General features: G+C 54.2%; 1 protein-coding gene across 4 annotated transcripts in view; it reads left to right on the top strand.

The window, feature by feature from the left end:
* Window positions 1-13462, top strand: part of LOC132403216 (unconventional myosin-VI) — a 253857-nt gene that overhangs the window by 180660 nt on the left and 59735 nt on the right. For all 4 annotated transcript variants that reach the window (XM_059986609.1, XM_059986608.1, XM_059986611.1 and 1 more), the window contains 2 exons: window positions 2873-2945; window positions 12096-12223. In XM_059986609.1, the coding sequence (XP_059842592.1) occupies window positions 2873-2945; window positions 12096-12223 (201 nt within the window). The remainder of the gene's footprint in view (window positions 1-2872; window positions 2946-12095; window positions 12224-13462) is intronic.

The following is a 13462-nucleotide window of genomic DNA, read 5'->3' as shown; positions in this document are numbered from 1 at the left end:
AAGGCTGTCATGTTTTTTGTGATGGAGTATTCGACATTTATCTTTCCTGTTGGTTGTGTCGGGTTGGATGATTTGCACAAATTGGTTGGCAGCACTCCTAATGACTATTCTAGAGGGCACAAAATCAAATTTACTCAGACAACGACATTACATCACTGCTGGGAACTGCTGGTCATCCTTTGATAATGTAAGATACACTCCACAGCGATGAAGAATATATAGTTTATTGTTTTTGAATGATGTTGGTGACAAATGGGACCCCTGATTTTTATTAATGACTTAGATGAGTAAGTGGGTTAGCAAGTTTGCAGGTGAGATGAAGTTTGGTGGAGTTGTGGACAGTGTAGAAGGCTGTCGTAGATTGTAATGGGACATGGATGGGATGCAGAAATGGGTTGAGAGATGACGGATAGAGTTCAATCCAGAGAAGTGTGAAGCGATACACCTTGGAAGGTCAAACTTGATGGTAGGTTGCAGGGTTAATGACAAGCTTCATAGAAGTGGGAGGGACAGAAGGATCTTGAGGCCCAAGGTCATTGATCCCTCAGAGCTGCTGCACAAGTTGATAGGGTGGTTAAGAAGGTGTTAGAGTGTCTTACAAATGGATCTCAAGAGAGTGAGTTTGTTGAATGTCTACGAGATGGCTTTTTAGCGCAGTTTGTCGATGAGCCTACTAGGGGATCAGCTATACTGGATTGAGTGTTAAATAATGAACCAGAGGTGATTAAGGAGCTTAAGCTTAATAGAACCCTTAGGAGGTACTGATCACAATATGTTTGAGTTTAGCTTGAAACTCGATAGGGAGAAAGTAAAGTCTGATGTAGCAGTCTTTCAGTGGAGTAAGGGAAATTACAGTGGTATGAGAGAGGAGTTGGCCAAAGTAAATTGGAAGGAGATGCTGGCAGGGATGTCAGCAGAGCAGCAATGGCATAAGTTTCTGGGGAAAATGAGGAAGGTACAGGATAGATGTATTCCAAACACAAATACTCAACTGGCAAAATAGTATAACTGCGCTGACATGGGAAGTTAAAACGATGTAAACACAAAAGAAAGGGCATACAACAAAGCAGAAATTAGTGGGAAGACAAAGGATTGGGAAGCTTTTAAAACTCTACAGAGAGCAACTAAAAGAATCATTAGGAGGGAAAATATGGAAGCAGGTTAGCAAACTATCTCAGAGTGGATAGTAAAAGCTTTTTCAAGCATGTAAAATGTAAAAGAGATGAGAGTGGATAGGACCGTTAGAAAATGAGGCAGGAGAATATTAATGGGGGACAAGGAGATGACATGAACTAAACGAGTATTTTGCATCAGTCTTCACCGTGGAAGACACTAGCAGTGTATCAGATGTTGAAGGATGTGAGGGAAGAGAAGTGAGGGCAGTTACTATTACAAGGGTGAAGGTGCTCAAAAGCTGAAAGACCCAAGGGTACATGAGTCATCTGGACCAGACGAACTGCACCCTAGGATTCTGAAAGAGATGTTGCTGGAGATTCTGGAGGCATTAGTGATGATCTTTCAAAAATCATTGGACTCTGGTATGGTGCAGCGTAAACATAAAATTACTTTAAATTAGCGATTAAACAAAACGTGCGAAGTAAAGAATAATGAGGTAATGCTCACGGACACTCGGAATCTGATGCTGCGGAGGGAAAAAGTTGTTCTTGAATTGCTGAATGAGGGTCTTTAGGCTCCTGTACCTCCTTCCCAATGGTAGTCATGAGAAGTGGTCGTCCTGGAAGGAGCGGGTCAGTAGTGATGGACGGCTCCTCCATGTTGAAGATGGTGGGAAGACCCTGTTGGGCCGGGTAGCTCTGTCAGCAATGTCCATGCTGTCCATCAATCCATCCAGTCTTTAGGCTGCTGTACCTCCTCCCCAATGGCAGTCACGAGCCTCCTCCTTCAGGCTCCGTCAGTTGAAGCTGGTGGGAAGATAATGCCTGTTGGGCTGGGTCGCTCTGTCAGCAATAGTGATCCATCCAGATCCTCCTCAGCTGCTGGCATTGAGCTGGAGAGGAGTGGGGATGAACAATTCGATATTCACATTACACTCACAACTCCCCCGTCTCCCACCTTCCCTCCGCCTTCCCCTCAGGCTCTCTCTCCCCCTCCTCTTCTATCTCCACATCCCCAACCCTTTCTCTCCCTTCCCCTTCCTCCCCTCCCACCTCCCCCTCAGGCTCTCTCTCCCCCTCCTCTTCTATCTCCACATCCCCAACCCTTTCTCTCCCTTCCCCTTCCTCCCCTCCCACCTCCCCCTCAGGCTCTCTCTCCCCCTCCTCTTCTATCTCCACATCCCCAACCCTTTCTCTCCCTTCCCCTTCCTCCCCTCCCACCTCCCCCTCAGGCTCTCTCTCCCCCTCCTCTTCTATCTCCACATCCCCAACCCTTTCTCTCCCTTCCCCTTCCTCCCCTCCCACCTCCCCCTCAGGCTCTCTCTCCCCCTCCTCTTCTATCTCCACATCCCCAACCCTTTCTCTCCCTTCCCCTTCCTCCCCTCCCACCTCCCCCTCAGGCTCTCTCTCCCCCTCCTCTTCTATCTCCACATCCCCAACCCTTTCTCTCCCTTCCTCTTCCTCCCCTCCCACCTCCCCCTCAGGCTCTCTCTCCCCCTCCTCTCCTGTCTCACCCTCCGTGCACCCTCTCTTACTCCCCTCTCCTCCCCATTTCTACGTTAACATGGAAGTTTTTCACTTATGAGCAATGCTAGAAGCGAACTCAGATTTTCATGTCAGCAATTCCCCTGTTTATTTTTTATTTCATTTAGAGATGCACCATGTAACTGGTGATATAAGGATGAAAGATTTTGTGTGTGTTCCAGTCAGTGGTGTTTTCAGATAAGGTAAAACTGATGTGGCTGTTTCACTTGCAGGAACAAGAGCTGTATCAGAAAGAAGGGCTTGGTGTGAACGAAGTGCACTATGTCGACAATCAAGACTGCATTGGTATGTACCAAGTTAACCTGGGTTGCAAAACTAATTCTATTCTAGCTTGTTTCTGTTGCATACTTAGGATGTACTGGTGACAGTTTTGTAACTAAAACAAGATTTGGAAAAATTACAGTCTGAACTACATTCAGGAAGGGATTTGCTGGAGGAACTCTGCAGATCAGGCAGTGTCTATGGAAAGGAATAAAGAGTTGTTGTTTCAGACCGAGACCGTTCATTAGGGTCTCTTCCCTCCTTCTGACCTGACTCAGATTTCTGCTGTGTCTTCACCATCCCCTTCGTCCTTCCCCTCTCAGACAGTTTCTCTTACTTACTCCCTGAAGCGGAGCCCACTCCAGACCATCGGGCTGCTGTCTCACCAACCTCAACTCTGGAGACCTCCCGTCCGCTGACACCGACCTCCCGTCCGCTGACACCGACCTCCCGTCCGCTGACACCGACCTCCCCCGTCCGCTGACACCGACCTCCCCCGTCCGCTGACACCGCCTCCTCCCTCCCCCGTCCGCTGACACCGACCTCCCCCGTCCGCTGACGCCGACCTCCCCCGTCCGCTGACGCCGACCTCCCCCGTCCGCTGACACCGACCTCCCCCGTCCGCTGACACCGACCTCCCCCGTCCGCTGACACCGACCTCCCCCGTCCGCTGACACCGACCTCCCCCGTCCCCCCGTCCGCTGACAACGACCTCCCCCGTCCGCTGACGCCGACCTCCCCCGTCCGCTGACGCCGACCTCCCCCGTCCGCTGACGCCGACCTCCCCCGTCCGCTGACGCCGACCTCCCCCGTCCGCTGACGCCGACCTCCCCCGTCCGCTGACGCCGACCTCCCCCGTCCGCTGACGCCGACCTCCCCCGTCCGCTGACACCGCCTCCTCCCTCCCCCGTCCGCTGACACCGACCTCCCCCGTCCGCTGACACCGACCTCCCCCGTCCCCCCGTCCGCTGACACCGACCTCCCCCGTCCGCTGACGCCGACCTCCCCCGTCCCCCCGTCCGCTGACACCGACCTCCCCCGTCCCCCCGTCCGCTGACACCGACCTCCCCCGTCCGCTGACGCCGACCTCCCCCGTCCCCCCGTCCGCTGACGCCGACCTCCCCCGTCCCCCCGTCCGCTGACGCCGACCTCCCCCGTCCCCCCGTCCGCTGACGCCGACCTCCCCCGTCCCCCCGTCCGCTGACACCGACCTCCCCCGTCCCCCCGTCCGCTGACACCGACCTCCCCCGTCCCCCCGTCCGCTGACACCGACCTCCCCCGTCCCCCCGTCCGCTGACACCGACCTCCCCCGTCCGCTGACGCCGACCTCCCCCGTCCGCTGACGCCGACCTCCCCCGTCCGCTGACGCCGACCTCCCCCGTCCGCTGACGCCGACGTCCCGTCCGCTGACGCCGACCTCCCCCGTCCGCTGACGCCGACCTCCCCCGTCCGCTGCCACCGACCTCCCCCGTCCCCCCGTCCGCTGACACCGACCTCCCGCGTCCGCTGACACCGACCTCCCCCGTCCGCTGCCACCGACCTCCCCCGTCCCCCCGTCCGCTGACACCGACCTCCCCCGTCCCCCCGTCCGCTGACACCGACCTCCCCCGTCCGCTGACGCCGACCTCCCCCGTCCCCCCGTCCGCTGACACCGACCTCCCCCGTCCCCCCGTCCGCTGACACCGACCTCCCCCGTCCGCTGACACCGACCTCCCCCGTCCCCCCGTCCGCTGACACCGACCTCCCCCGTCCCCCCGTCCGCTGACACCGACCTCCCCCGTCCGCTGACACCGACCTCCCCCGTCCCCCCGTCCGCTGACACCGACCTCCCCCGTCCGCTGACACCGACCTCCCCCGTCCCCCCGTCCGCTGACACCGACCTCCCCCGTCCGCTGACACCGACCTCCCCCGTCCGCTGCCACCGACCTCCCCCGTCCGCTGACCCCGACCTCCCCCGTCCGCTGACGCCGACCTCCCCCGTCCGCTGACCTCCCCCGTCCGCTGACGCCGACCTCCCCCGTCCGCTGACACCGACCTCCCCCGTCCGCTGACACCGACCTCCCCCGTCCGCTGACACCGACCTCCCCCGTCCGCTGACACCGACCTCCCCCGTCCGCTGACAACGACCTCCCCCGTCCGCTGACACCGACCTCCCCCGTCCGCTGACACCGACCTCCCCCGTCCCCCCGTCCGCTGCCGCCGACCTCCCCCGTCCCCCCGTCCGCTGACGCCGACCTCCCCCGTCCGCTGACCCCGACCTCCCCCGTCCGCTGACGCCGACCTCCCCCGTCCGCTGACGCCGACCTCCCCCGTCCGCTGACGCCGACCTCCCCCGTCCGCTGACGCCGACCTCCCCCGTCCGCTGACCCCGACCTCCCCCGTCCGCTGACGCCGACCTCCCCCGTCCGCTGACACCGCCTCCTCCCTCCCCCGTCCGCTGACACCGACCTCCCCCGTCCGCTGACACCGACCTCCCCCGTCCCCCCGTCCGCTGACACCGACCTCCCCCGTCCGCTGACGCCGACCTCCCCCGTCCCCCCGTCCGCTGACGCCGACCTCCCCCGTCCGCTGACGCCGACCTCCCCCGTCCGCTGACGCCGACCTCCCCCGTCCGCTGACGCCGACCTCCCCCGTCCGCTGACGCCGACCTCCCCCGTCCGCTGACGCCGACCTCCCCCGTCCGCTGACAACGACCTCCCCCGTCCGCTGCCACCGACCTCCCCCGAGAAGCCAAGGTTCAGGGGGAGAGAAGGCATCTTAAAGCACCTGTGTAGAAAGTCTGATCATCGGAGCATCCCACCAGCACCGTCGCACAGCCCGGCCACATTTCATTTCTTCCACTCCAGTAACTGCATCCAGTGGAGTTGTCTTTACATTGGGGGGGAAAGTTCTGGGAAACGCAGGGTGGGTTGTCCCTCAGCTTCCTGCGGCCTGCCACTAATTCCCCATCCCATTCTCAAGTCGACCTTCCTGTTTGTACCCTCTTGCATGTTTGCAACAGCACCTCACCTTCCTCCTGGGTACCTGGCATCCTTCAGGACTCGACATCGAATCAGACAACTCCAGCTGACTCCCGCCTGTATGAGAATGGGCCATGGCATCCGCCTGTGCCTGAAGCTCAGATTTTCTTCCTCCTTCATACCCTGACTGCCGTCCAGCCCCTTGCAACTTTTTACTTTCATCTGTGTTTACGCACGGTAACTGCTCCATTAATGCGTTATCCCAGTGTGCTCAATTGCAGCCTACCCCCATGGAAACCCTGATCTCGCCCAATCAGAGAGTGTCTTGTACCTACCTCCCTGCAGCCTGATCTCTCTCTCCCAGTGGTTTGACCAAGGGTCTTCATATTTGGTAAGAACGATGCGTCCTCTTCCCATAGAAAAGCACAGTGTGGAAACGTGCCCTTTGCCCCATCTAGACCATTCTACTCCCATCGACCATTGGCCCTGCTGTCCAGTCAAGCTGCTGTTAAAGACCGAGTTCGAGCTCGTTCCAAACCCTCATCATGGTTCTCTGAGTGATGCATACATTTGTTTAGATTTAGAGCAGCAGCCCCTTCCTGTCCAACAATTCCATGCTGCCCAGGTGACCAATTAACTGTTAACCCTGCACCTCTTTGGAATGTGGGAGGAGACCGGAAGCACATGGAAGAAATCCACCACGCGGTCACGGGGAGAATGTGCAAACTCCCCACGGGCAGCAGCAGGATTCAACGGAATTCACCTCGCACTGAAGCTTGCTCCTCAGCGCAACTGGTTCACGTTGCTAGAGAGAGAGATCTCTGTATATAGATAGAGAAAAAAACATTGCCTCTCAAGTTCCTCTTCCCCCTGTCACTTTGAATCTCCAGTATGCCCTCTAGTTTCTGATCTCCCGAATTTGGAGATAACAGATAATGTTTGGAGATAATGTGAGCGCGTTCACATTATTTATGTCCGTCGTGATCTATAAAAATCACTTCTCAGTCTCCTGCAAGCTAAGGAATAAAATCTTAACCTGTCTGATCTCTCCCCCTATTCTCAAGTCCTGGCAACATCCTAGTAAATCTTTTATACACTTTTTCTGGTTTAATAGCATCTTATAGCAGGGCAAACAAACCTGAACAACTGCCCCATGAATTTCCAGCTTGGTGCCCTGACTGCTACGAGCCTCCTTCGCACCCTGTTTACGTGCAACTCCATTTTCAGGAAGCAGTGTGCCTGTGCTCCCTGTTCTACAGCACTGGCCAGGGCCCGGCTGTTCACTGTGGAAGCCCTATCGGGATTGACTTCCCAAAATGTGAGACCTCACACTTCTCTGAATTAAACCCCATTTGACATTCTTTAACCCGCTTACTGTAATGGGCTGGGTGGATCAGGTCCAAACAATTGGAGTGTCCAGGAGATATAAAACGCAAAATAATTAATCACCCGTATTTACCCCCCCCCCCCCATTTAATATTACACACCAAATCATCATTGGTGTAGCCAATTGGTTTTAGAAGTCACATGATTAGTTAACTGGAGATCTGTTTTTGAGAAAGTAGAGCTTAAAATGAGCGTAGGGAAATCCTGGAGCAAAAACCAGATGCAGTCTGCAAGGGAACTGTAACTTGGGAGAAGATTTGTTTCCCAGCAAGACAATGACCCCAAGCATAAAGCCAAAGCTACACAGGAATGGCTTAAAAACAACGAAGTTAATGTCCTGGAGTGGCCAAGTCAGAGTCCAGACCTCAATCCAATTGAGAATTCGTGGCTGGACTTGAAAAGAGCTGTTCACTCGTGATCTGACAGAGCTTGAGCAGCTTTCTAATGAATGGGGAAAGATTGCAGTGTCCAGGTGTGCAAAGCTGATAGAGACCTATCCACACAAGGCTGGAATTGCTGCCAAAGGCGTGTCTACTAAATACTGACTGGAAGGGGGTGAATACTTTACGGAATCAGTTACTTGTGTTTTATATTTGTAATTAGTTTAGATCACTTGGTAGTTTTCACTTTAATATGAAAGAGTCCTTTTCTGTTGATCAGTGTCCAAAAAAATGTCAAATTAAAACCACTGTGAGTCAATGTTGTAAAACAATAAAACATGACAATTTCCAAGGGGTAGAGTGGGGGTGAATACTTCTCATGGGCACTGACCCTGAAGATTTGTCTACCTTCATACCTTTTCAAGAAATCCAGCAACACATCTACTGTAATGCAGAAAATCCCAAAGACCACCCCAGTTACTTTTCCTCATTCAAAGATCTTCATGTCTGTCTTCATGGTATAACTAGGAAAAATGTTCATTATGAACCTTGCCCTTCTCCTGCAACTATGCCCAAAGGTGTTTCCTTTGGTCTTTAAGGGGCCCTATTCTCCCTCTAGTTGGTCTTTTTGTCTTATCAATCTCTGGATTTTCCTCAGTCTTCTCTGCTAAAGTTATCTCACATCCCCATTTTGCCCTCCTAATTTCCTTCTTGAGTACACCCTCTATACTCCAGAGATTCAGGGTGATCCTAGATGCCTGACCCATGCCTCATTGTTTTTCTGGCCAGGGCCTTGATGTTCCTCATCATGCAGGGCTCCCTACTCCTCCCCACCTTGCCCTTCACCACAGTTATCCCAGCAGCACCTTCCTCATCTGGACCATGCTGGGGAAAATGCTTTCCCTTGTGTAACTTATGGCCACTTACTCATCAACAGCCTATGCCTTCTGACAACTGGATTGGAGCAGTCTATTTATCTACTCTTGTGTTTGTGAGAATCCCAATGGCTTCATTTAGTGTCTCCCATTTATTTAATTATTGATTTTGTTGATGTATTGATTGATTGAGGTAAGTCACAGAATGGGCTCCTCTACCCCTTTGAGCCACACCATCCAGCAAACTCCGAATTAACCCCAGCCTAATTTACAATGACCAGTTAACCTACCAACCGGTAGGTCTTTGGACTGTGGGAGGAAACCGGAGCACCCAGAGGAAACCCACACGGTCTCGGGGAGAAAGTACAAACCCTTCACAGACAGCGGCAGAAATTGAACCCTGGTCACTGACTCTGTAAAGCGTTGCGCTAGCCACTATACTGCAGTGCTGCCCAAGTCACTTCAAGTCTTTCAGTGTAACTGGTAGGCTTTGGGGAGTGTTGTAGAGCAGAAGGACCTTGGAGTACGGGTGTTGGGCTCTGTGAAACTGGAATCGCAGGTGGACAGGTTGGTGAAGAAGGCTTTTAGCATACCCCTTCCTCAGTTCCCCACTCTGACCTTCTCAACTGGGTATTACCTCCTGCTGGTCCCCTCCTCCTTCCCGTTCTCCTATTGTCCACTCTCCTCTCCAATCAGATTCTTCCTTCTCGGGCCCTTGGCCTTTCCCACCACCTGGCTTCGCCTGTCATCTTCCAGCTAGCCTCTGTCCCCTTCCCCTCCACCTTTGTATTCAGGCGCCTTCCCCCTTCCTCCTCAGTCCTGAAGAAGCGTCTCAGCCCAAAACGTCGGCAGTTTTACTCTTTTCCATAGATGATGCCTGATCTATTGAGTTCCTCCAGCATTTTGAGTGTTGTTTTGGCCTGCTCGCCTTTGTCAGCCAGGCCATTGAGTAAAACACTTGGGAGCTGGTGGTGAAGCTGCACTTGGAGAACTGTCTTCAGATGGGGCAGCCCTGTTGTAGGAAAAACGGGAGAAGAGTGCAGAAAAGTTGTTGCCAGGACTTGAAGGACTGAGTTAGAGGGAAAGGTTGGACAGGGTTAGGACTCTCTTGCTTGGAGCTTGGGAAACTGAGAGGTGTGAAAACAGAAGCTGCAAGAGGCACAGGGTGAGTGCACAGTCTGTGTTGATGTAGTGTCGTAGGTTTAAGGTGGGAGGTGAAAGATTTGAGGAAGTTAAGGGGCAACGTTTTTACATAGAGGGTGGAGCCAGCTGCCAGAGGAAGTGGTTGGGGCAGTTGGACAGAAACATGGATCGGACAGGTTTAGAAGGGTGTGGCTAGTGCGGCATCTTCGTCGGCGTGGATCGCTTGTGCTGCCTTGCTGGGTGGCTCTGTGGCTCAAACTGAAAAGGAAGGTACAGTCACTGTCGTCCCTGATCCTGCCGACCGCCGCCCCCCCCACCCCACATCCCCATCTCCAGACTTCCCTGACTTCTCCGTCATCACGTCCCTGCCTGCCCCGTAATCTGCTCCAGCTACCCGGCTGAAACACTTGTCTTGTGCTTGTCAAATCGGAAGTGCTGCAAGCTCTCAGCAAGGTGGGAAGCAGATTTCAACTTGAACTGGTGAATTGATTTTATGTTAACGGACCGGTTGGTTGGTGGTTTCCGCAGTTTGCAGTGGCGTTGTCTGATCTGCCGTGCTGCCTGGCCACCGAGAGAGAGGGGTCAGCACTGCGTGAGGGGTCACTGAGCGAGAGGGGTCAGCACTGCGTGAGGGGTCAGCACTGCGTGAGGGGTCACTGAGCGAGAGGGGTCAGCACTGCGTGAGGGGTCACTGAGCGAGAGGGGTCAGCACTGCGAGAGGGGTCACTGAGCGTGAGGGGCCACTGAGCGAGAGGGGTCAGCACTGCGAGAGGGGTCACTGAGCGAGAGGGGTCAGCACTGCGTGAGGGGTCAGCACTGCGTGAGGGGTCACTGAGCGAGAGGGGTCAGCACTGCGAGAGGGGTCAGCACTGCGTGAGGGGTCAGCACTGCGAGAGGGGTCAGCACTGCATGAGGGGTCAGCACTGCGAGAGGGGTCAGCACTGCGTGAGGGGTCAGCACTGCGTGAGGGGTCAGCACTGCGAGAGGGGTCAGCACTGCGTGAGGGGCCACTGAGCGAGAGGGGTCAGCACTGCGTGAGGGGTCAGCACTGCATGAGGAGTCAGCACTGCGTGAGGGGTCACTGAGCGAGAGGGGTCAGCACTGCGTGAGGAGCCACTGAGCGAGAGGGGTCAACACTGCGAGAGGGGTCAACACTGCGTGAGGGGTCAACACTGCGTGAGGGGTCAACACTGCGTGAGGGGTCAACACTGCGTGAGGGGTCAGCACTGCGAGAGGGGTCAACACTGCGTGAGGGGTCAACACTGCGTGAGGGGTCAACACTGCGTGAGGGGTCAGCACTGCGAGAGGGGTCAACACTGCGTGAGGGGTCAGCACTGCGAGAGGGGTCAGCACTGCGTGAGGGGCCACTGAGCGAGAGGGGTCAGCACTGCGTGAGGGGTCACTGAGCGAGAGGGGTCAGCACTGCGAGAGGGGTCACTGAGCGAGAGGGGTCAGCACTGCGTGAGGGGTCACTGAGCGAGAGGAGCCACTGAGCATGAGGAGTCAGCACTGCGTGAGGGGTCACTGAGCATGAGGGGTCAGCGTGAGGGGTCAGCACTGCGAGAGGGGTCAGCACTGCGTGAGGGGTCACTGAGCATGAGGAGTCAGCACTGCGAGAGGGGTCAGCACTGCGAGAGGGGTCACTGAGCATGAGGGGTCAGCACTGCGAGAGGGGTCACTGAGCATGAGGAGTCAGCACTGCGAGAGGGGTCACTGAGCATGAGGGGTCAGCACTGCGAGAGGGGTCAGCACTGCGAGAGGGGTCACTGAGCATGAGGGGTCAGCACTGCGAGAGGGGTCAGCACTGCGTGAGGGGTCACTGAGCGAGAGCGGTCAGCACTGCGTGAGGGGCCACTGAGCGAGAGGGGTCAGCACTGCGTGAGGGGTCACTGAGCATGAGGAGTCAGCACTGCGAGAGGGGTCAGCACTGCGAGAGGGGTCACTGAGCATGAGGGGTCAGCACTGCGAGAGGGGTCACTGAGCATGAGGGGTCAGCGTGAGGGGTCAGCACTGAAGACCTTGAGGCTGTGAAACCTCTGGTCTCCCTGTTACACCCAGTACACATCACCAGTGGCAACATACCTCTGTATGTCAACTCGTATACCCACAGAATACTTTTTTATCTGCTAATATTATCATGTTAATCTATTTTAAGTGCTGTGTGTGATATATTTACTGTGTCCCTGAGGAACGTTGTCTGGTTTAGCCGTGTACCTAGCTGTGGTTGAATGACAGTGCGCTTGACCAGGCAGGGGTCTGGCATCGGGGACAGATGCAGGGGTGGGAAAGTGTTGGCTACAATGTGAGAGGGAGTGGACGATACCCAACGGTGCAGCTTTCCAGCACTCACTCTGAAACCTGCCCACCGCTGTTACGTCATGAACTGAACTATTCCATTTAAAAGTGTGTTTCTGTTGTGCCAATGACCAGATTTGATAGAAGCTAAATTAGTGGGGATTCTGGACATTCTGGATGAAGAAAACCGCCTACCTCAGACGAGTGACCAGCATTTTACTTCAGCCGTTCACCAGAAGCACAAGGATCATTTCCGGCTCACGGTGAGTTCCAGCAGTAGGTGTGCAGTCAATCCTGGAGTTGGGCTTCCTGCTAGTACCCCATGCTGGGCCTTTCTTTCTCGATTTGTGCACAAGTTTGTCTAGGGGCCGCAGAGTAATGCAGAGCTCAGCTCATTCAGAGTTGTGGCCCCTGATCACTGTTCACTCAGGTTTGCCTGCAAAGAGCACTGTGAGGGCAGGGGTAATCTTGGCAACTTTGGGTAAAGCAGAGTGACGACTTCCCAGTGTCATGTGTGTTTGTAATGAAAAAAAAAATTATCCAGCTGATCAATGTCTTTGAGCCCTAGTCTTCCAGACTGGAGTGGTAAAGTAAGGTGAATTGTGAATAATGAGTTATTTTATTTAGAGATTCAGCACAGTAACAAGCCCTTCTGGCTCAACTAGCCTGCACTGCCCAATTACACCCCTGTGACCAATTAACCTACCAGCCGGTACGTCTTTGGTCTATGGGTGGAAACCAGAGTGCCTGGAGGAAACCCACACAGTCACAAGCAGAACGTGCAAACTCCTTACAGACAGCAGCAGGAATTGAACCTGAGTCACTGGCTATTACTGTAATTGACTTATGCTACTGTACCGTCCAACTTAAACCCACTGTAGCTATTACTGTAAGCTTTCTTGCAAAGCACGGTTTTGCTGAATATATTCAAATGTTGCACACTGTGCCCACATTGAATATGATTTAAACTGCATAAAATTACAGATAAATGGAACAGAAACGTGCATGGTGTTGCTCAGCAGACTGTGGCGGGGTTGGAATTTTCAGCTTGACGGTAATAACGGGGCAACTCTTCCAGTTCCTTCTGGCGTGGCGTTGTCTTCTCCTGGGCACTGACGCTGCCGAGGGTCTCCTACAGTGCTTGGGACCGCTGCCGTGACACAGGTCCCATTCCCTTGCCTCTGCCTGCTGTCAACTTCCCTTCAAATGTTATCCTTGTGAAGTTCAAGATCCATGACTCAAGATGGTTTGTTGTCATACTTCAGTGCATGAGTGTAAAGGAGAATGAAATGATTGTCACTCTGGATATGATGCACCATTTAGAAAAAACTCAATTAAAAACCACAATAAATATAAAACCGATCCTATAAAATGCAATGTACAAGTAAACAACATATTCCTCCTACATAACTGCTCATCGCATCTGATTGACTCTTTCAGTCACGTTTAAGAACCATAAACAGGTGAAATATAGGAGCAAAAATTGGGCAGTTTGGCCCATC

Source organism: Hypanus sabinus, chromosome 12 (assembly GCF_030144855.1).
Source record: "Hypanus sabinus isolate sHypSab1 chromosome 12, sHypSab1.hap1, whole genome shotgun sequence".
Classification (NCBI taxonomy): domain Eukaryota; kingdom Metazoa; phylum Chordata; class Chondrichthyes; order Myliobatiformes; family Dasyatidae; genus Hypanus; species Hypanus sabinus.
This window is presented reverse-complemented; position numbering and strand designations above follow the sequence as displayed.